The 23,147-nt window shown below is 37.9% G+C and overlaps 1 protein-coding gene across 11 annotated transcripts in view; it reads left to right on the top strand.

Moving 5' to 3' along the window:
- Prrc2c (proline rich coiled-coil 2C) overlaps nt 1-23,147 on the top strand; it is a 72,467-nt gene that overhangs the window by 34,833 nt on the left and 14,487 nt on the right. For 10 of the 11 annotated variants that reach the window (XM_027417207.2, XM_027417201.2, XM_027417211.2 and 7 more), the window contains exons 12-24: nt 287-863; nt 1,655-1,824; nt 2,204-2,456; nt 3,381-3,588; nt 4,948-7,194; nt 8,915-9,123; nt 10,377-10,531; nt 11,138-12,002; nt 13,433-13,518; nt 17,551-17,739; nt 17,862-18,113; nt 19,252-19,344; nt 22,345-22,446. In XM_027417207.2, the coding sequence (XP_027273008.1) occupies nt 287-863; nt 1,655-1,824; nt 2,204-2,456; nt 3,381-3,588; nt 4,948-7,194; nt 8,915-9,123; nt 10,377-10,531; nt 11,138-12,002; nt 13,433-13,518; nt 17,551-17,739; nt 17,862-18,113; nt 19,252-19,344; nt 22,345-22,446 (5,406 nt within the window). The remainder of the gene's footprint in view (nt 1-286; nt 864-1,654; nt 1,825-2,203; nt 2,457-3,380; nt 3,589-4,947; nt 7,195-8,914; nt 9,124-10,376; nt 10,532-11,137; nt 12,003-13,432; nt 13,519-17,550; nt 17,740-17,861; nt 18,114-19,251; nt 19,345-22,344; nt 22,447-23,147) is intronic. The other variant, XM_027417206.2, reaches the window with a different exon arrangement.

Raw genomic sequence — 23,147 nt, forward strand, 5'->3', positions numbered from 1 at the left:
CTCTTCCTCCTCCCTCATTACTCCTCACAACCACCAGACCTTTCTTCCCACCTCCCCATTTTTATGTTACCCAACATTGGTCACAAAAAGTTCTCCAGATAATGAGATGGCTCAGTGGGTAAGGGTGCTTGCTGCCAAGCTTGACAACCTGAGTTCACTCTGAGGAATCCATATAGTGGAATAATAAGAAAACCGATTCCCACAAGTTTTCCTCTTACCTCCACATGTTTGCATATGCATACACAAATAGATATATACCATCTTTGTCTATATCTTGCTCTTTCAGCATCCCCCACCTCCAGATCGACAAGTACCTGGAAGACAAGGCCCTTTTCCTTCAAAGCCTCAAGTACCTGATAATGATGAAATATGGAAGCAAAGACGAAAACAACAGTCTGAAATATCTGCAGCAGTGGAGCGTGCTCGTAAACGGCGTGAGGAGGAAGAGCGAAGAATGGAGGAACAAAGGAAGGCAGCGTGTGCAGAGAAACTGAAACAGCTAGACGAGAAGTTCGGTATCATAGAGAAGCAGCCGTCTCCAGAGGAACTCAGAGAAAGGGAGAGAGAGAAGGAGAGGGAACGGGAGAAAGAACTTGAAAAAGAAAGGGAACAGGAACGAGAAAGGGAGAGAGAGCGGGAACTGGAGAAAGAGCGGGAAAAACAGAAAGAAATGGAAAAGGAAAGACAGCAACAGAAAGAGTTAGAACAACAGAGAGAGAAGGAGCAAGAACTGCAAAGGGTGAGAGAAGAGGAAAAAGAGGTTGAGTTGAAGGAAAAGGAGAAAGAAGAAAAAGTCGAACCCCAAGAGCCCATTTTAGAGCCTATGGCAGAAAAACAAGAAAGTGAAAGCAACTGTAATAAAGGTATGATAGCAGGTCCACATTTTATATTAAATTCATTTATTCTACTTTATTGGTAGTGGTGAAAATTGGGAGTAAGTCTTTGAATATCCTTGTACATGGCATGGCATGCTCTAGAATATATGGAACCAGTTTTCCTTGGGATAAAAACATTTATGTCTGAGGTTTTGTGTGAATACTGGTCACCTCCTTGTGAATAAGTTTGTTTGAGCATAGCTAGTGATCCCCTCTGAGGTCTTCATATTTGTTCAGATCCACTAATTTTTGTCATATACCATCCATTAGTCCAGTATTTGGGATGGGAGTACATTACTTTTTGTTTGGACAGTCTCACCGTGTAGCTTTAGCTGGCCTAAATTGCTCTTGTAGACCAGGCTAGCCTGGAACTCACAGACATCTGCCTGCCTGGGATTAAAAGCATGGGCCACTAACACCTGGCACTTTATGTTCTTTTTTAAAATATATAGTTAACTTGGTTTTTGTGTAGCTCATAACATATAAATATTGAGTATTAATATTGAAATAAATGGGAAATAATTTATTTCACTGTGAAGTAAATATATTTTGTGTAATAAAAGATTAGGATCTGTCATCTATTTAGAGTCCAGCTTTATTAGAATTTGTTTTGATAATTAATGGTCTGTTGTTGTTGGTTTTCAATATTGGGTTACAAAATGAAGATTTAGAGTGTTAGGGAGAAGTGCTTTTTCCTCAAAGTGTATTATGCCTCATTTTGTCATGGTACAAAGCAATATGTGATTGATAGGATTGTCTTACACTATTTCTTTGAGCAGAAGAGGAGCCAATTTTCACTAGACAGGACAGCAGTCGCAGTGAAAAGGAGACTACACAAATGGTACAGGAAGCAGAACCTGAATCGGGCTCTCAGCCCCGACCTGCTGTTTTATCTGGCTATTTCAAGCAGTTTCAGAAATCATTACCACCACGGTTTCAGCGACAGCAGGTAATAGTAAAACCAGAAATACTACACCACTTACATGTAATTGAAAATATTTATCATTCAGTTTTCTAATTAAAAAATGTAAAAACACATAAAGCATAGAAAATTCCCTTAATTTTTTTCTTTTCAGTGCACTTGCTGAGAACTGGTTTTACTTTGAATGTCTCTGTAATGCCCCCTTTGATGTTAAGCTTTATTCATATACACCTCTTCCACTTCTAGGAATTGATGGATTGCTTGTATCCATTATAAGAAAGTACTGGATCTTATTCTATGTTAATTGTCTTTGTCTTTAAATATCATCAAACACTATTGTTTTCAAATAATTTGTTTATATTGGTCATAAATAGAAACCTCAACATGTGTGATTTTGCTTTTCTAGGAACAAATGAAACAGCAGCAGTGGCAGCAGCAGCAGCAGCAGCAAGGTGTACTTCCACAGACTGTTCCCTCACAGCCATCTAATGGCTCAGTCCCTCCTCCTCCACACAGACCTCTGTATCAGCCAATGCAGCCTCACCCTCAGCATTTGGCTTCTATGGGTTTTGATCCAAGGTGGCTCATGATGCAGTCCTATATGGACCCTCGAATGATATCAGGAAGGCCTGCTATGGATATTCCACCTATTCATCCTGGTATGTTGATACCAGTATGATGTGACTCACTTGCATTTTTTTAAAGGGTTTTTTTTGTTCTGTCACCCCCTTTTCATCGTAATTCCTTTGGTATTAGAAATATGTTAGAACCTAGGACCTCTAGGTCTTTATAATAAATCTAGAGCTTTTAGTGTAGGCATTGATGCCAGCTGTCTGACAAGAACAAAATGCTATCAAATATTTCCATTTGATAGGTGTATTTTAAATTTTTGAGATGGAAATTATTCTCAATAAAACCTGTTATTAGTATTCTCACTCTGCCAGATATTTCAGCATTTGAATTTTATCTTTACACAAGTATCCATTCCTTTTGAGTTCCTCCATCTACCATTTTAACACTTGAATTTCTTTGTAGGTTAGCCAAAAAGTAAGTTAGCCCTTTTGAGATCTACTTAAAATAATGATGATGATATTAATATATTGTGGACAATTATTGGTGATTAAAAAGCTAATTGCATATTATATCTGATTTAAAGCGTGGTAGCAGATGCCCTTAATCTCAGGACCAAAATGTATCAGGGCTGTCTTGAACAGTTTGTGTGTTTATTTGCTTGCTTTTAGATCTTACCTGATAAATAAATAAATAAATCTACAGTATTGTAATGGTGAGTTACATATTTTAATAGGCTATTGAGCAACTAGAATAAAGGAAATATGCTGTAGGAAGTAATTTTCTCCCAAAACTTGTCTTTACGGTGTGATTCTGGTCTCTCTTTTTCTGTTAGCTGTTCTTAACATATATAATTTTTTCTTTTAAAGTGGACTCCTATTGTATGTTGTGCCCCCCCCCCTTGGTTTTGTGTTACTAAACAGTTTTAAACAGCAGTCAGTCTGTTTTTATCATGGTTTTGTTTCTTTCACTTTACATAATTCTCTTTTGTGTTTGTGAATTTTTCCTTACAGGAATGATTCCTCCTAAGCCACTAATCAGAAGGGACCAGATGGAAGGGTCACCAAATAGTTCAGAGTCATTTGAGCATATAGCTCGATCTGCAAGAGATCATGGAATTTCCCTTTCTGAACCTCGAATGATGTGGGGGTCAGATCCCTATCATGCTGAGCCTCAGCAGGCAGCTACTCCCAAGTCAGCTGAAGAACCGAGGGATGCAAGGTAATAAATTACTTAAATGATTAAAGGATTATTAGAATATTGTGCTTAAGGACAAAACTTTCTACTATCTCTGAAGATCATTTTGGGGGCCAACAATATTGCTCAGGGACAAAGGTGCTTGCCATTAAACTTAATGACCAGTGTTTCATGCTTGGAACCCATATATGGTAGAGAACCAACTGCAAAAAAATTGTCTTCTGATTTCCACAGATGTACCATGCATGACACAAGCTCTTCCTTTCTCTATCATCATGCTCAAGTACACTCACCGCACACACACTCACTCACTAAAATTTTATTTCTAAAGATATTCTGATTGAGGACTAAGCCATGGGTCTGATGTCCTATTAATGTGATTCATTTTATCTTTGGACATATTTTCTCCTTTTGTATGTTTTTTAAACAACAAGGAAAAGTTAGTTGTAAACAAGTTCTTTGGACTGAATTGGGTGCTTAGACTTAGTAGTAGATGTTTTAAAACAACTCTTTACAGTACATTTATTAAAAAAAAAAAAAAAAGAAGTGTGCTGCCTTATACAGTCTGGCCAATAGGATGATAAAATTCCTATAGTGGTGAAAAATAGTAGACATTTTCAGTCCTTAGAGAAATTATGTAAGACCACAAGTTAAGGCCTTTGGTGGTGAACTCTAATGTAATCTATTGCCAGAGTATTGGGGTTTCTTTTATTGGGATGTATTTTAAAATTTATGTTATAATTATTCATAATTATCTGGAATAGGCTTGCTCTTATATATTAGTTAGAAAATTATTTGTCTTGGTGCATCAGAAGTTCACATCTACATGGTCTAAGCATTTTTTTGTTGTTTTTTAGTGCAGGTTTTAACATCCATCAGATAACTGTACAAGGCAATTACAGCATTTTATAGCAGAACTATAGAGAGAACTTCATATTGCATGAGTGAAACTTGACCCCATTATTAGAACAGCATCTCCACATTTCAGACTACCTTGAGCCCTCTACTAAACCTCATTCTGTATTCTACTTGAATGAGTTTGATGACTTTACATGCACCCTTTAAGAGGAATCACACAGTTGGTGTCTTTGCTACTAGCTGAAACTTTTATCTATGTTATAGTATTTAACAATATCTTATTTGTCACTGACTAGTATTGTCTGTGTATCATATATTTATTCATTCAATTGTGTGTTCTCCTCTTTGCTAAACTTTTCATTTGGGAATAGCAGTGCTGTTTATGGTTAGGGTTCATTGTTTTATATTTTATTCTTTATAATTTAAATATGGGAGATTGTGGGACTAATGTTGTGGGGGTGGGATATATGTACATGCAAGAAAGATTGCTTTTTTGGTTATACCTTTGAATTCTTATCATCACAGAACTGAACCTGCTTTGGACCATGAGCAAATTACTGCTGCTTATCCTGTTGAACATAGTCATCTGGAGACTCATTCAAAGACAGATGTTGCTAGAGACTCAGCAGAAACAGAAGGACACAAATATTTAAGCAAATCAGTGGAAGATGTAAGACCTCTCCGTGCTGATACAAATAACCAGTCTGCTTGTTTTGAAGTAATTGATCAAAAGAGCTTACCTACTCCTCCAGAAGAGCGGATATCGGCACTAGAAAGTCAACCAGCCCGGAAACGAAGTGTTTCCCACGGATCTAACCATACTCAAAAGGCAGATGAACAAAGAAGCGAGCCCTCAGTCAGCATTACTAAGGTTACCAGCAGATGTATTGATTCTAAAGAAACTGTGGAAAAGCCAGAGGAGAAGCCAAGAAAAGACAGCTTTCTGCGATCTTCTGAAGGACCTAAACCAGAGAAAATATACAAATCTAAATCAGAAACTCGTTGGGGTCCAAGACCAAGCTCCAACAGAAGAGAAGAAGGTAACGATAGGCCTGTGAGACGGTCAGGTCCCATTAAAAAACCTGTACTTAGAGATATGAAAGAGGAGCGGGAGCAGAGGAAGGAGAAAGAAGGTGAGAAGGCTGAGAAGGTCACTGAAAGAGTTGTCAAAACAGAAAAAACAGAAAAGAAAGATCTTCCTCCTCCTCTACCACCTCCAGCACCAGTTCAGCCACAGCCATTGGTTCCACCACCAGTTCAGCCAGAACCAGAGAAACTACCATCAACAGAAACTTCAGCTTCGGCTCAGAAGCCATCTCAAGATAATGAGAAGCCTTTGGAACCTGTGCCTAGTGTCCAGGTAGAGCCTGCGGTTAAAACTGGAAATCAACAAAGTATTGCAGCACCAACAGTCAAAGAAGAAAAGCAGCCTGAGAAAGTCATCAGCAAAGATGTTGGGGTAGAGCGACTGCGACCAGATTCTAGACCACCAGTTAAAAAAGAATCCCCCTTACCTCCTAGGACCTACTGGAAAGACGCTAGAGACAGAGATTGGTTTCCGGACCAAGGATACAGAGGCAGGGGCAGGGGGGAATATTACTCCAGAGGTCGAAGCTACAGAGGCTCTTACGGGGGTCGTGGCAGAGGTGGTAGAGGGCACACTCGTGATTATCCTCAGTATAGAGACAGTAAACCAAGAACGGAACATGGGCCTTCAGGACCTCTTAGACAACGAGAAGAAAGTGAAACACGAAGTGAGAGTTCAGATTTTGAGGTTGTTCCCAAAAGAAGGCGACAGAGGGGTTCAGAGACTGACACAGACAGTGAAGTTCATGAAAGTGCAAGTGACAAGGATAGTTTAAGCAAAGGCAAATTTCCCAAAAGAGAGGAACGTGCTGAAAACAAAAAACCTATGAAGCCCCAATCTTTTAAGCCTGAAAATCATGTCCGAATAGATAATAGGCCATTAGAAAAACCTTATATAAGAGATGAAGATAAATCTAAACCAGGTTTCCTTCCTAAAGGGGAGCCTACAAGGAGAGGTAGAGGAGGAACATTCAGACGAGGTGGAAGGGATCCTGGTAGCCGACCATCACGTCCTGCCACCTTAAGAAGACCTGCTTATCGGGACAATCAATGGAATCCAAGGCAAGCAGAACCTCCTAAACCTGAAGACGGAGAGCCACCAAGAAGACATGAGCAGTTTATGCCTATACCCGCAGATAGACGTCCTCCAAAATTTGAGCGAAAATTTGACCCAGCTAGGGAGAGGCCCCGAAGGCAACGTCCTACCCGACCGCCAAGGCAGGATAAGCCTCCTCGATTTAGAAGGCTAAGAGAGAGAGAGGCTGCTTCAAAAACTGGTGAGGTGTTGGTAACTACAAATGGCACAGTTAATAATGTCGTTCAAGAACCAGTTAATCCCCCTGGGGATGTTTCTGGAAATAAGACACCAGATTTGTCTAATCAGAACTCTTCAGATCAGGCAAATGAAGAATGGGAAACAGCTTCTGAAAGTAGTGATTTTAATGAGAGGCGTGAGAGGGATGAGAAGAAAAATGCTGATGTGAGTTCGCAAACAGTGGTAAAGGCTGGAGAGAACGTTTTACCTCCAAAAAGGGAGATAGCAAAGAGAAGTTTTTCTAGTCAGAGACCTGGGGTTGATCGACAGAATCGCCGTGGCAACAATGGCCCACCAAAATCAGGAAGGAATTTTTCAGGTCCTAGGAATGAAAGAAGAAATGGCCCACCTTCCAAAAGTGGAAAGAGAGGGTGAGTACTATGTTTAGATGTAAAATTTGTGCCTTTATAGAAGGTAAAAGTCAAGGTGCTTGACAGATTCAGCGTGTGAGCCATCTTCGGGTACTCAGTCATATCTTGTAAAGGGTTGTCTTGGGAATACATTTTTAGTACAGCCAGGTGGGAACGTACAGTCTCTTCGTTTATTAAGTGCTCTTGATACTAATGAGTAGCTCTCCTTTTTTCTTCATTTCTCAAGGTGTATTAAGACTTGAATATGTTCACTCTGTGCTGTTTGCTCAAAAGTCCTTATTGAGTTGTCATCATAAATTACCTTCCTTTCTGGAGTTATAAACTTTGTAGTAAATAATCCAACTAGAGAGACCCAGAAAGCAAATCCCTGCCTATCCACCAGGGTTCAGAATTTTCAGGACCAAGGGTATAATAGCAGCTTAGTTGGTAGAAGTGTTTACCTAGTACTACATGAAACCAGACATGGTAGTGCATACAACATTTGGCAAGGTAGAGATGGGGGGTCACAAGTTGAAGGTCATCCTTGACTACACAGCTGATTGACTATCTGGAAGATAAGAGATTCTTCTTTCAAAAAAAAAAAAAAAGGAAAGGAAATTTTAATAAACTATGCTAATGTTGCCTTTTAAAATATGAAAATGATTGTTATGATGTTAATATTGGTTTCAGGTCTGGGGGGGTCCAACTCCCTCTTCTGGCTTCCTTGGGCAGTACACACATGTGCAGACATACATGCAGGCAAAACACCTGTATACATAAAAATGAATCTCAAAAACATTGCTTTGAAATTCAGTATAGTAGAATTGCACTAATTGCAGTTCTTTAGTTGCTTGTACTTACTGTTTCTAATTAAAATGCTAGAGTAATGGACCAAGTATGTTTTCAGAGTACCTGCTCATCTCAGTGTAAATTTGATGAGGACAACAAAAACAAAAGCCAAAATAATTTGACTAGAATGAACTATTTGAATTTCAAATAATACTTAAAAATTTTATCTGAGTTTTGAGATAACAGCAGCTTTAAACTTGTAGAAATACCAGTGGATAGTTGTAGTTGCAGTAGAATTTGGAAGGGCCCATTTAGAAGAAATAATAAATTTTTCAAGTGTTGGGGATTATGCCAGGCATTTAGTAACCTTTATCTTGAGAAACGATATAGACTGAAAATTAATCAGTAAGCCCCTTTTTATGTTATGTTTTCATCTTGGAATTTCTTTAAAAATAAGCCTGAGAATTGTCAAGAAACAAAAACTAGAAATGTATTTGGCTTATGGAGTGAGTTTTCTTATTACAGGTGTTTTTTAACATGTTTACATCAGTATCTAGAACTTTAAGGTGTATATATGCTGAATAGTATAAACATTTAGAGTGCTATTTTAAAGTCCTATCTTCGTATGCTGCCCACTTTAGGAGATCTGTGGTAGGATGGCAGATTTTTTTTTTCTATATTCATGTCAGCTCATTTATAAAATATTGGGCGAATGGACACAACCTCCTGGGATTAGTTATAATTCTAGAGTTTAATTATTGGGAAGAAATTGAAAGATCTGGTCTGCTGTATTGGGATCCTCTGTTTTAGTAAGATTCTACCTTCAGGGGCTGCTGAGACAGACTCGCTCTTTCTTAGTGCTGATGTGTCTTAGGTATAACTTTACAAACTGCCAGGAAGAGCATTTTTCTGTTGTTGGAGTACATGAAAATCATCTCAATGTTTTCTATAGGCCATTTGATGACCAGTCCTCAGGCACAGCCGGTGTCGACCCTGTCAATGGTAATTCTGCACACCATCAAGAAGGAGCACCTAATGGTGCTGGACAAAAGAATCCTAAGGATGCTACTGGAAAAAAGAGAGAAGACACCAAACCAGGTCCTAAAAAGACAAAAGAGAAAGTAGATGCTCTATCACAGTTTGATCTCAACAATTATGCAAGTATGTTACAGATTCTTTTATTTATTTCTTTGTAAATTTAAGCAGATACTATGAAAACATAAGGAATTTAAAACTTAGGAGGTATGGATTTTTACACTATTTCACTTCAATTTTTGGCCCACAATTGGCTGTGATAATTCAAGCCCCATTTAGTGAAAAGTTGGGGTGAATTTAGGATTATGTTAGATAAGTTGGTGGCACATACCTGTAATGCTAACAGGTGAGACGGGAAATTCAAGAGTTCCAGGTTACATAGTAAGTTCTAGGCTAGCCTGGCCGATACAATGAGACTTTGTCTCAAAACAACACTAAAAGAATTGTGATGAGCTCTCTTCAGCAATATGAAATAATGTGACGCCCACAACAGTCAGTTTTAATATTGTTTTTTCATTTCTCCTTGGTCTGAACATAAAATTTAATTGCCATAATTTCAGGTTCTCTGTAAATTCCTATAGAAGTTACATCTTTTCTCATTTTGAAGCATTATTATATAACGGGTTTAGATTTGCTATACTGTCTATATATAGGGTATAATAACTAGCCAAAATAATCATTAGTTGAAAATACATGGAATTTTCTATTTCCAAATAAACTTATTTTTATCCTTTAAGAGACAAAAATATTAATTACCACTTAGAATGTTGAGATGTATATGGAGTAAATCACTACTACTTAGAGCATTATATAGAGCTGAGAAGACTAAGATCTCTTTGTTTTTAAATGAATTAACCGTGTGTGTGTGTGTGTGTGTGTGTGTGTGTGTGTGTGTGTGTGTGTGTGTGTGTGTGTGTGTGTGTGTGTCTGTGTGTGTGTGTGTGTGTGTGTCTGTGTGTCTGTGTGTGTCTGTGTGTGTGTGTGTCTGTGTGTGTGTGTGTGTGTGTGTGTCTGTGTCTGTGTGTGTCTGTGTGTGTCTGTGTGTGTGTGTGTGTGTGTGTGTCTGTGTCTGTGTCTGTGTGTTATACATTTTAAGGAAGAAAAAGTTCTGGGAATGGTGCCACATACCTGTAATCTCAGCATGTGATAGGTAGAGGCAAGATGATCTGGAGTTTAGGGCCAGCTTCAGCTGTACAAGTTTGGGCCACATGATACCCTGTTTCAAAAAAGAATGCAATTTTAGGCCTTTATTTTTTAATCTTGTTGTGAAACTTTTTCATTGAAGTGAAATAGCTTTGAAATTTGGTAGTTCATTGTTGGCCATCTTACAGTATAATTTATATTCTAAAATTGTTTGAAATCTTTTTTCATGCCTGCAGGTGTTGTTATTATTGATGATCATCCTGAAGTTACTGTGATTGAAGACCCCCAGTCAAATTTGAATGATGATGGCTTTACTGAAGTGGTGTCTAAAAAACAGCAAAAGCGGTTACAGGATGAGGAACGCCGCAAGAAGGAAGAACAAGTAGTACAGGTTTAAAGCTCATCATTTTGTTACTAGTTTATATGCTGTTCTTCAGAGCATGTTAGAAAGTAGTCAGGGTTACTGTCTACTCTTACAGTCATTTGTATTTAGCTAAAATGTTGGGTAAGGTTTATCTTCACACCTGGGAACTCTAAACCAAAATTTGGGTAAATTTAAAATAAGATAATACTATAGCTTGTCATTTACTTTAAAACAGATCATCTTGTGTGCTACTAATTTGTTCCATGGTAGAATTCATATTGTTTTAAATCATCTTGGAAATTGGATGAGTGGAGTGCACTGATCCAGATGTGACTTACTGTCTTTTTTAGGAGACGGGTGGGGGAGGTCAAATTCACTTCAAATTTTTTTAAATATTTCAATCAGGTGGGGGGTAAGCCTATATATAAAAATATGTGTCTTTTTATCATCTTGACTTCTTGTAGTTTTAACTCTCAATAGTACCCTGGCAGTGTCCAGTTTGGAAAATTGAAATAGCTAAGTTAGCAGTAGGAAGTTCTGGAAATACAGGAAGTAGAAAGTACTTGTGTGCATTGTTTCTTTGGACATATTATTGACAAAAAAAATGAAAATGATTTTGTCAATTTCTTTAAGGTGTGGAACAAAAAAAATGTAAATGAAAAAGGAAGAAGTCAGGCTTCTAAACTCCCTCCAAGATTTGCCAAAAAACAAGCCACAGGGACTCAGCAGGCACAAGCTCCAGCCTCAGCTCCAGCTCCTGTGTCCTCCTCGGCTGCAGTTTTACCACCCCCAGCAGCTTCAGTTCCAGCCACTGCCCCAGCTCCAGCTCCAGTTCCTGTTCTGGCATCAGCCACTGCTCTAGTTCCAGCCTCTGCCCCAGCTCAAGTTCTAACTTCAAGCCCAGCTCCAGTGCCAGCCTCAGCCTCAACTCCTGTTCCAGTGTCTACTTCATCCGCACTCACAGCCTCTTCCTCTCCCCAAGTCTCAGTTCCAGCCCCGACTCCTATCCTTGCCTCAGCATCAGCTACAGCCTCAGTCCCCATTCTTACCTCAGCTTCCATTCCTATCCTTGCTTCAGCCCTAGCACCAGCCTCAGTTTCTTCTCCAACCCCAGTAGTCTCAGCCCCAGCTGGGCCAACTATTTCAACACCAACTGCCCCAACCCCAGCCCCAGTGCCAGCCCCAGCTGCCTCAGTTCCACTTGCCCCAGCCTCGACTACAACCACTGCCCCAGCCCCAGCCCCAGCCCCAGCCCCACCAGCACAGACTCAGACTCAGACCCACAAACCAGTCCAGAGTCCACTTCCACCACCAACATCATCTTCAAAACAGCCACCACCCTCAATTAGATTACCTTCAGCTCAAACATCTAATGGCACAGATTATGTAGCCACAGGAAAATCCATCCAGGCTCCACAGTCACATGGTTCACTAACAGCTGAATTATGGGATAACAAAGTAGCTGCTCCAGCTGTGCTGAATGACATCTCTAAAAAGTGTAAGTATGCAACAGAAAAGTATGGGGTAGGAAAATATAGGGTAATATTGACATTTGTTTTCTGTTTTATTTTAAAAATTCAATTAAGCTTTTTTTTTTTTCCATCTAGCCATCTCGTTTTTCCTAGTAGGAAGCGGTTGGTAGTAGCAATTGTTTCTTAGTTCCTTTCTTGAAATGCTTCCTAAAATAAGCAGAGTTAAGAACAACATGCCTTTTTTTTTTTTAATTGAGGTTGCATATCACCCTAGTTAGAATGGTTATCAGGAAAACTAACAAATGCCAGTTGAGAAAAACAGAAACCTTATATACAACTGGTAAATTAGCCCGGCCAACATGAAAATCAGTGTGCAGATTCTATAAAAAATAAAAATAGGATTGACATAGGATCCATCTCTTTCATTCCTGGGTATATATCTGAAGGGATTTAAGTCAGTAGAAATGCTCAATACGTGGTATTTGACTATTCACAATAGCCAATATAAGTAATCAGTCCAGATGCCTATTAACAGATAAATTAGTAAAGAAGTTCTAGTATAACACAGTGGAATTTTATTCAGCCATAAAGAAGAATGAATTACGTCATTTGCAGAGAAATGAAGTGGGGATCAATATGTTAAACAAAATAAGCCAGATTCACAAGAACAAGTATTTTGTGTTTTTCATCTCCACTCTAGATTGATTGGGGGTGGGAGGGTTTGCACCCAGTGAGAATCAAGGGGAGCTACATGGGAGAAAGAAAAGATCTACCAACAAGAAGAGGGTATTAGAAGGTTAAAAAATAAAGCTAACACGTTTCTCATGTGGAGTCTAAAGAATGTATAAACATAGGAAAGAAAGAAAACCATTTAAGATAAAATAGAAGGATGCCATAGAATAAAAAGGGTAGAGCGGCAGGTATTTTATGGATACAGAGTGATAATACATGTGTATAAAAAAACCTTGAATGGGGCTTATTTATTTTGGCATTTAAGAATCTGTTAGCTTGGGACTGAAGAGATGGCTCAGTGGTCAAGAGTACTGGATGCTCTTCCAGAAAACCAGGGTTCAATTCCCAGCACCCACATGGCAGCTCACAGCTGTCTGTAACTCCCCTTCCTGGTGCTCTGATTCCCCCATATTTGCAGGCAAACACCAATATATATAAAACAAAAATTATTTTTAAAAAATGAATCTGTTAACTTGATGTGGTACACACCTTTAATACCAGCACTCAAGAGACAGACGGGTCTGAATTCAAGGCTAGATTGGTCTACAGAGCTAGTTCCAGGACAGCCAGGGGTACACAGAGAAATTCTGTCTCAGAAGGGTGAAAGAAACCTGTGATGTAAGTGAATTGCTTTATTGTCAGGCTGCCATTGCAACTAAGGGTTGAATGTATCAGACTTGAACGTCTAAATTTTAATGATCATATTTTTCTTGCTTTCTTTTAGTGGGACCTATTAGTCCACCACAGCCACCTTCAGTCAGTGCATGGAATAAGCCCTTGACATCATTTGGATCAGCAACTTCATCAGAGGTAAAAATAAGAATATACTTACTGATGTTGGTGGAGTTAGTGACAATTTTTTAAATAATTTCTCAAACTTCATTGTATCTCATTACTAATGTAGGAGAGCCATTGAAACAGTTCATGCCCAGAATTTCTGATCTATTAGGTCTGAGTTGGGTTTTGAGTACATTTCTGTCAGGTACCCAAGTGATAGATAAAAGTTAAGCATTTTAATTCTGATATCTAGGAAAGACTTTGTCGTATAGAACATAATACACTGACTATTTTCCAGGCTTTCCTCATTCATATATAATTACAAACAATTTACAGGTTACTATTCTGTCATTTCTCACATATGTACAGTATTGGTTAAGTGATGTCTTTGTCAGTGGTCATCCAGTGAATGAATGCTTAGCAAGTACTTTTGATGTGTTGGCCATTCTCCTCCTGAGTAAACAAAACTAGCACTGAAGATAAAATTGAAAGACGGTGTCCTCAAAGACGCTGTCCTCATGGGGCTTCCATTATCATGTAAGGATAAAGCAGCAATAATTCTCATTAATGAAGAGAATAGACAAGGATTTTCCCAAAGTATGTGGAGGTGGTTTAAAGTGGCCAAGAGATCCTACTTGAGTGACATTTGAATAAAGATTTGGAGAAGGTGCAGAGAGTGGGCTATTCAAATATCTGAGGGGAAAAAAAGTCAATTCCCCGTTTAGGGAATAGTGGTTATGAAAGCAATGAGGGAAAAGCAAATCTGGTGTATTCATAGTAATCAGAGAAGTCCATTGGCTGGAGTAAACTAAGGAAGAACAGAGTTCGGGAGTCTTTGTAAAAACCATTGGAGGGTGTCATGGATACAAAGGAGTGGCAGGGTAAGACTATAGATTGTTCTGTTAAGAACCGTGTAGGGGTAAGAGGGCAGCAGGGGAGTTAATATGACAGTAGTCAACTGATAAACCAGAGAAATGATACTAAAGGTCAGTGAGTTTACGTGATAAATGTAGAATGTCAGGGAAAGGAGAGCTATTAACCCCAGACTATTGGTGTATGCAGGAAGAAGGGAAAAAATTCTCATTAGTTTAAAATGAGTATCTACAAATGGATCAGGATTAGTGATGAGAATAAATTCATATAGCTACATCCAAGATATTATCACCTAGGCACATGGGTTAAGAGTGCATACTGCTCTTGCAGAGGACCCAAGTTTGACTCCCAGCACTCACATCAGATGGATCATAGTTACCTGGAACTCCAGTTCTAGGGAGATCTGATTTATGTCTCTGGCATCCATGGACACTGGTACTCAGGTGTACATTTCTACCCACACATGGATAAACATAGATTTAAGTGGTAATGTCGATTTAGTTGGCTCTAAGAGTCTGTGTAAATCAGAAGAGTGTGATTCGAGGATTTTATTTGGAAAGTCATATAACATATCAGTAGCATTCAAAGCAATGAAGTTGGATGAAATAAAATTATGAAGATAGAAAATAGGAAAAATCAAAAATAAGTGAGGCTTCCCAGCTCAGAGAAATGTGGGAGATATACATGCCGACTGAGTAGGGAAGCATCTGGAAAGCCACGAAAAAGATGGGTTTTAAAAAGAGGGGGTGGATCAAATGTGTCAAATACTGCTGATAGAGCAAGTGGTGGTACATGTGCTGAGAATGCTAGAGGAGCCACTGGTGATGCTGGCATGAAAACCTGTTAGATTAAAATTAAGAGAAAATGAAGTGACTAGAGAGTACTTCAGGGTACAGTCATGTGCTATGTAGAATTTTAGTCAGAATGTCTCTTTTGGGACAGAAATGCCGTGGTGTACACATAGGCATCATCTGATAACTAGCCTTAGTTGTAGTATACTATGATAATTGGAGAACAAAACAACTGTCTTGTATTCCCTCCTAATAATGTGTCCTGTTGTGAGATGTGATCACAGTTACACTGTGGGGGACGAAAGGTGCAGAAAAATGGGGAAATAAATAGGATATATTGGTTTGAGTTTGGGTTTCTCTTACAAAAGTCTTCTCCTTACCCTACATACCTTTCCAGTTTTCTAACATAACAGGCCTGGAGTGTAGGCCTCAAGAGTCACTGTTTTTCCTATGTTAAGAGCTTCCCTTTAATATCTCTTTGTTAGGACTGGAGAGATGGCTCAGCCATTAAAGGTTAGGCTCCCAACCAAAAATAAAATATCTCTTGTTAGTATTGGCATTTTTTATTCACATTGATATGAAAGGGGACAGTATGGAAAATTTGTTTTGTTTCTTGGCTGCAGAAATTCTCTTTCAGCCATTCTGCATCTATGGTAGTATCCTGTTTATCTCCCACATTTTGTTCTTCATCATCATCATGTTCCTTGCAATTTCCCACTGAAAAGTGCTTTTGGAGAGGATGCTATTCTTTTACCTTGAAATTTTTAAATTAGCAAAATTGGCATTTCAGACAATACCTTGGTCTCTTTCCATTATGTTTTGTTTGAGTATGCATGTGTAGGTGTGTGCATCTTAAAATGTTATCCTTTGGGAAAAGTCAACATTGTATTTTGAGCCACTGTCTCTGACCAGAATGTGAGGCCGATTGAACTAAACTGGCTGACCCTGAAACCTGGGGATCTGCCTCTCCACCTCTCCATTGCTGGGATTTCAAGTACACCCCAGTTATAATGTGACTTTCTACTTGGATACTGTGATCAAGATTAGATGCTGATGATTATATGACAAGTACTTTAATAATGGGACTATTTCCCCAGCCCCATAGTTTTTATTTTGTTTTGTTTTTTAAGGGTGTGAGTGTGTGTGTGTATGTGTATGCGCACATGTGTGCGCATGCCCAGGGGTGGGTACCCAAAGAGGCCAGAAGCATCCACTACAGTGGAGCTGTAGTGCCAGGCAGCTTTGAGCCAACTGACCTGGGCACTGGGAACCAAATATGAGTCAGTCTGCACAAGAAGAATGAGTCCTCTCTCAGGCCCTGCTGGTTAGCCCTTTGGTTAGCTTAGAGAATGAAAGTTACTGTTGCTTCATACATATATATAGAGAGAGTATTCTTAAAATTGACATTCTTGAATAGTGATTGTCAGTCATTTTCTATTCATTCAGCTACATATGAGGTTGTAATTATTTTCTACATCATTAGTCATTTTCGGTTGTAAATTGCTGTATCTATCATTGTCTTTTAATACTGACTGAAGCATACTTAACTAAAATTTCAACATTGACTAAAATAAAATTTTATTCTAACTTATCAGTTTTCTTCTAGACTTAAAGGTTACTTTAGTGAAGAAAGGTCATTTGACAGGCATAGTATAATCAGCCACACTAAGTTCAGTAATATCAAAAATCTGAAGTAGCAATTTATAAGTTGCTGTAAGTGCTTCATGCATCTAGCCTCCTGCATTGCTGTCTTCTATCACTGTTCACCTGTTGTGCTCCTGCCTCACTCACCTTTTGTGCTGTTAACTTTTACACTAGCTCTTCTCGGTTTTTCTGAGACACTTTCTATTGGTAGTTCTTCCTCTAGAATTTCCTCTGCCATTCTAAAGTGGCCATTCACTTCATTGTGTCTTAGCTTTTCTTAATGTCTTCTATCCAGCCTTTTGGTCCTTCATTTTATCCCAGAGAATCCAAATGATATTGCCTAGCACAAAGAATGTGTTTATAAAATTAGCTTTTTTAATTAGTGACTTGATGCCATGAGTGTGTATACCACTTCACCATTCACATAGTGCTTTGTTAGGTATTTTATTTTTGTTACTCTCAAAGCAGACTTCCCATAAATTGTAGATACTATAATTACTGTCTATCTTTACCATGTATACCTTTGACATGTGTTGGAATGATGAAATAACTTGAGATTTTTCTTGATTTTTCTCATGATCACAAAGCTAGGACTTTGAACACTTAAACTGAAGTCTTATCCTAATCTCAGTTAATATGTAGTCACTTTAAACCAGCTTCTATCATTTTTTTAATATGTGACATTGCATACATACTTCAGTCAAGTCTGAACTTTGTTTCCTGTGATATACCAAATGTTAAAACATTATTTTATTAGGGAACAAGAAATGGTCAAGAGGCTGGTGTTGAGATTGGAATTGACACAATTCAGTTTGGTGCTCCAGCTTCAAACGGGAATGAAAATGAGGTGGTTCCTGTGCTTTCAGAAAAACCAACCGACAAAGTTCCTGAACCTAAAGAGCAGCGTCAGAAACAGCCACGGGCAGGGCCCATCAAAGCTCAGAAAGTGAGTACTATTCGTAAGGGAGATGTAATTCTGAAATGGACAAAGAAAATTGTTTGAAAATTGAATTTAATTTTTAATAAATCTTTCATTATAATGTATTTTGTTATAAACATTGACTTTAGCTTCCAGATTTGAGTCTGGTAGAAAACAAAGAACATAAACCTGGTCCTATTGGAAAGGAACGATCGTTAAAAAATAGAAAAGTAAAAGATGCCCAGCAGGCAGAGCCCGAAGGACAAGAGAAACCCAGCCCAGCTGTGGTCAGAAGCACAGACCCTGGAACATCAAAAGAAACCAAAGCAGTCTCAGAAATGTCTGCTGAAATAGGGGCAATGATCTCAGTGTCATCTGCAGAATATGGCACTGATGCAAAGGTATGTAGTGTACAAAATGGTACAGAATGAGTGGCAGGAACATCAGTAATGTACTTTTTATGCTGAGCATTGGATTATGCTGGTTGTTCTATAACAAGCTTTTATTTTGTAGTATGCTTATGATATAAATGTCTCTACAAGAAGTTACATTTTTGTAGAAGTTTATCTGTATTTTGTTGAATGGCTTAAATAGAAAACTATAATTCAGAATTCTTTCCCTTGAGTTTGTAAGCATTTCAAAGATGTCTCGTGTATAGCTTTCTCTTCCCTTCTAATTCTAAATTTAAAAATGTTAAACACTTGGAACAACTCACTGTTTCTTTGGTTGAACACTAAAAGTATTGACTTGCTTTTGGTTTTCACATTGAATGGAGGATATATGTCTTTTAAAATACAGTCATCTCCCTTGTCTCTATGAGTTCAGGATCCATGAACTCAAATCTGAACCAAAAGAAGCTCCCAAAAAATAGCGGTATTTGTTGTTGCTATTGTTGTTAAGGAGTTTTGCTTGTTTGTTTTGTTTTGGGTTTTGTCTTCTTTAAACTATTACATCCAATGGCAGACCATTTCATTGTATTACATGGTAGTAATGTAGAGAGGATGCTGGTTTGCATAAAGATACTGTATCATTTTATGTAAAGGATTTGAGCATCCCCTATCTGCAGGCCCAGTTTGTAACTGGATGTGCCTGTAAAGGCAAGTACAGAAAGTGAATGGAAACAGATACTTGTATTCATCTGAGGACATACAGTATTTGAAAAGGAACAAAGATATGATGTTCTTAGATTAATTTTTTAAATTGAATTCTTTCTTCATGTATATAGAAACTAAAACGGTCCTACTTTACCTTTTCAGAGAAGAGATTCTTGATAGTAATAAATAAGATAACTCACAGAAATATTTAGTCCTGTTGATAGCCTCTTACCTAGTGCTATGAAAACATTTAAGTAGCAACAATTGAGATACTGTCCCTTGAAGGTACCAGGCTATATTAGCTTTCTATTAGTTGGTGGATTAAAATTTTAGGGCATAAAGTTTTATGATCACTTTCCTTCCAAATCAGCTTTACCTCTATTCTGTCAAATAATGACCTATAGATTCAGCTTTTAAAGGACTTTTTTTTGGTCCCCCTCCACAGGAGTCTGTAACAGACTACACTACACCTTCTTCTTCTCTGCCTAACACTGTGGCTACTAATAATGCAAAGATGGAGGATACTTTGGTTAATAATGTAAGTAATCAATCAGATTTGGCAGGTTTGGATAGAAACCTGGCTGTCATCTAATACATCATCTTGTCTTATATACACCGCCATGACCAATATTTTACAGGGAATGAGTTAATAGTAAGTTTGTGCTTATGAGCACTGTAGTAAATATGCCTACCAAAATCAAAGTTAGGCTCCCCCGCGTCCCCCCCTTCCAAAAAGTTACAGCTTTCTAAGACCAAGGTTTGGTTTTTTTGTGTGTGGGGGGGGGGTCCTCTCATCCTATTAATCTAGTTTGGTTAAAAAAATGTTTTTGTTTTCCCTTATATACTACAGTTAATTTATTTGTTGGGGTAACTTTGTTCACAAATGAGACTTTTTTTTTTAAATGATGCAGTGAAGCCATTAAGGGAATTTGAATAAAAGAAACTATTTGTAAAGAATCAAGCATTTCTTTTAAAATTTAAATACATAGACCTGGCTTTGCTAGCATTGAGCTATATGTACATAAACATTCAAAAGTTTCTTAAATTCTCTAAAGTTTGATGTTAAGTCATAAGGCAAATTAGGCCCTATTTTACCAGTGGCCAGATTACAATGGGATGTTGTAAGTCAACACAGTCTTATCATTTTGTCTAGTTCATTACAGATGAAAAAATAGTCTAAATATATTAAATAACAAGCTGTGGTCACATGCACGGTATAATTTTGGACATTTAAAATGTCTTGTATGTTCCTTGATTTTGAGAATAAATAAGGGAAAAATTTGGTCATCTGCTCTCCCTTTTAAATATAAACTTCTGTAATCAAAAGCTATCATATTTAAATATTGATTGTTCTTTCCAAAAATACTTTTATGGCTACAGTTGAATTTCTTCAAAAAGATTTCATCATTTTCAGTATAAAAACATCTTGATTTTTGTCTTATATTTTTCCCTCATGCTGTCTATTCGTCCCTCTAGAATCAAGTATGTGGAATTTTAGAAAGGTGAGCTACATTAGGGGTCAGTTAATTAAAATTATAGTCGATTTAAAACACTTCCACCACATAGCTGAGGAAAAGGAACAGAAAGGAATGATTTGTATTTGACATTGAGAGATTGATTAGCTGTCCAGTTTTTAGAAGTTGTAAGGTTGCTTCATGCACAAAACCCTGGAACCTACCACTCCTCTCTTGACCTTTATGAGAGGAGCTTCCAAAGAGCTGTTTGTGTAGTTTAATTGTGCCATCTTTTCTCATTAAAAAAGAAAGTATTTGTAAAGTGTCACTTTTTCAGTTGGGCTATGGTGGTGCATGCCTCTAATCCCTGCACTCAGGAAACAGAGGCAGGTGGATTTTTGTGAGTTTGAGGTCAGCCTCGTCTACAGAGTTTCGGGGCTACACAGAAGAAACCCTGTCTCAAAAAACCAAGGTGGGGAAAGGTCACTATTTCAAGAAACTATATGATGCTCTCTGCCCATCTCTGATCTGAAATATAGTTGGAGAAATGTGAATTTTATAACCATTCTCTAAACCTCTAAAATTTTGTCATTGAAAAATAGATGAGCACTTCAGTAGTGTCTCTGTGCTCCTAAGGCCAATTAGCATGTGACTTTGTACACTGCCAGCTACTGTGGAGCAAGAAACCCAGTCTTGGGTATACATGAATAGTAGACATTTGATTATTAGTAATGTTATAAAAGCAAAAACATAATTTAGGTTAGGGCTATTGAACATCCAGTTTAGATGACTTCAGTGTAGCTTCTGTCGGCCAAGTGTGGTAGGGATTTGGTGCTAACAGTTTCCCATGGAGAAAATAATAAGGCCCTTTGAGATCTCTTGATTGGTATGTTGAAAGCATCCATTTGAAATGTAGAACTTTTGTCTTTAAAAATAGACATTTTAGGTTTATTTCTGTTGAGATTTAATAATACAGGTTTGTTTTGGTTTTTTGGGTGGGTGTGTGTGTGTGTGTGTGTGTGTGTGTGTGTGTGTGTGTGTGTGTGTGTGTTTATGTGTATATTTATGAGCTTGAGTGAGTTTATGTGTACCGTTGCTTGCAGGAATCCCCAGAGGCCCCCCAAAAAATATTAGTTAATCTGGAACAGTATTGTTGTGAGGCACCAAGAACTGAATCTGGGTCCTCTGTAAAAGCAGTAAGCATATCTCTCTAGCCCCAGCATAGGCTTTTCAAATGATTATCTTAACATGTATAGAAGTCAGTATTAAAATTGTGTATTTTAAATGTCCCACAGAGGTTTTTTATTTCTATAGTTTAGCTAGTTTTGAGGTTTATTGAAGGATCTTTGTTAAGTAATGAATGTTTTGGACAGATCTCCATAAGAGATAGTCCATAGTATCTCAAAGTGGTTTTCTTAAAATTTGAAATGATCCCAAGACATTTTTTTCCTGAATCATCAAAACAAACATAAAGCATTAGACATAGTAAAATTGCAGCATCTAGAGACTGTGAGGTAAAATGGAAAATATGGATAGTGGATAATAGCTAAAGTTTCTAACAATATTTGCTATAATCCTCTCCTTACACAATAGAACTGTATGATGTGATGAGGTAAGGGTGTAATTCCATACTTGGCTTCAATGGTTATTCTTGTTCTTGATTCTAGGTGTTATAAGATGCCGATCATATTATAGGAACGAGGGTTTAGTACCTTTGCATTAGTAGGTTAAATATTCAGGATAAGAACCTGTTGGTCCTCATACATGCTGAAAGTTGTACTACTTGGAACTTTATTGCAGAGTATGGCTCTTGGATCAGTAGTATTAAACACCACCCGAGACTTATTTAAAATACAACATTTAAGTATGAAGAGCACTACCTGAGTAGTATGTACTTTAATTCCTGACAATTTGTGCATACCCAAGTGGATAGTTTTTCACTTCAGAACTTTAACATAGTTATCAGCTTCTATAAGCACTGTAACTTAAGTAATCAGATATAGCACACTTAGACTACATTAGCACTGTAACTGATGGGGCTTTTGCAGCACACTTAGATTGTGATATGTCGCCTGCCTTTTCAGGTGCCCCTGCCCAACACCCTTCCCCTCCCTAAGAGGGAGACTATACAACAGAGCTCCAGCCTAACTTCAGTTCCTCCCACTACTTTCAGCCTCACCTTCAAGGTATGTACAGCGTCCATCTCCAAGGCTCCTTAATCATTGCATACAAGGGACGTAAGTTCACATTATAGTCTTTTTTGGGGTGTTGTCAAATTATACCTTAAAATTATGTTGGCTTTAAGCACTGCTTGGCAATGTCAAGGTCTATTGTGCTTGTGAATTTTATCATTAAAATAGAGTTACAGTTCGTGATTTGTACTCTACAAAGTACTAATTATGGTAAGAATGCATTTTTTTCTTATGTATAAATTGAGTACAGGAATATTTATGAAAAGGCTATCAACATAAGCATACTTGATAAGCAAAATTGGGAAGTTTTAGGTTTTAGTACTAAAGATTGAACTTGGGACCTCACATTTGAGGCGAGCACTTTACCACCACATGCCAGCCGTTTGTTTACTTATTATTTAGTCATAGTCTCGCTAAGTAGCCCAGGCTGGCCTTTTTAACTTTGCCATCTTCTTAGATAGCAAGGTTTACAGGCTATGCTGTAGCACTAAGCCAGGCATTTGCCTTGTTTTTCTAGATATTTTTCATGATTTTTTGACCTGTGTTAATTCTTTTTTATAAGAAAATTACTTGATTATTTTAGGTCTCTGATTCACCTTAGGTCAGTTAGTGGGAGAAAATATGGAATTTTAAAATTTATTAGTGCCCTTTTTTGTTCATAATCCTGGCGAGCATGGTATTAGCCACTTAAGGCA

Source organism: Cricetulus griseus, chromosome 5 (genome assembly GCF_003668045.3).
Source record: "Cricetulus griseus strain 17A/GY chromosome 5, alternate assembly CriGri-PICRH-1.0, whole genome shotgun sequence".
NCBI classification, from domain to species: Eukaryota; Metazoa; Chordata; class Mammalia; order Rodentia; family Cricetidae; genus Cricetulus; species Cricetulus griseus.